The sequence below is a fragment of the Pteropus alecto genome, unplaced genomic scaffold (genome assembly GCF_000325575.1).
Source record: "Pteropus alecto unplaced genomic scaffold, ASM32557v1 scaffold213, whole genome shotgun sequence".
NCBI lineage: Eukaryota > Metazoa > Chordata > Mammalia > Chiroptera > Pteropodidae > Pteropus > Pteropus alecto.
In genome coordinates, this window is record NW_006434829.1 from 4,757,189 (window position 1) to 4,757,776 (window position 588).

General features: G+C 51.0%; 1 protein-coding gene across 6 annotated transcripts in view; it reads right to left on the reverse strand.

Moving 5' to 3' along the window:
• LRRC43 (leucine rich repeat containing 43) overlaps positions 1–588 on the reverse strand; it is a 14,375-nt gene continuing 13,787 nt past the window's right edge. For 4 of the 6 annotated variants that reach the window (XM_025045485.1, XM_025045483.1, XM_025045482.1 and 1 more), the window contains one exon: positions 1–110. In XM_025045485.1, coding sequence (XP_024901253.1) covers positions 7–110 — 104 coding nt within the window. In that variant the 3' untranslated portion in view covers positions 1–6. The remainder of the gene's footprint in view (positions 111–588) is intronic. The other 2 variants (XR_003045792.1, XR_003045790.1) reach the window with 1 other exon arrangement.

Consider the following 588-nt stretch of genomic DNA (forward strand, 5'->3'; position numbering starts at 1 on the left):
CGCGCGCTACGTGGGCACCAGCCGGAACGCCTCCTCGGCCGAGCGGCACTGGCTCAGCTGAATCTGGACCTCCACGGTCAGCGGCTCCGGCGCGTAGTCGCTCTCGAACGCTGAGAAAGCGGAGCAGCGAGTGAGTCCGCGGGCGTGGGGGGCTCGCGCCCCGCCCCCGGAACGCCCAGACCCGGTAACGAATTGAGTGAAATCGCACTGAACTAGGGGGCCACCGGTTCACTTGAAAGGACACGGGCGGATGCGGTTAACCAAACATCTGTCTGGCAGATGTTTTCTATAAAAAGGAATGAAGTCAGGGAAAACTACTGAAAGCATTCTCGGAGATGAAGTTATAATACGAGCTTTCAAGTAGAAATCAGAATTTTGGAACATTGTATCTGCCATCGTGAACTGAGTTTTCCAACACTCAAAGACTCTTCTCATGATATGGGTGGCGATATTTAAAAAGGTGATTTTTGGATAATGATAATGAGATGTGTCAACATTTGGAAGATCTGCTAACTCGGTGGACTATTTTGCAAATAACCTACTTCTGACCTTACAACTGCCTGGGTGAGTCAGCCTTCACTATTGTGT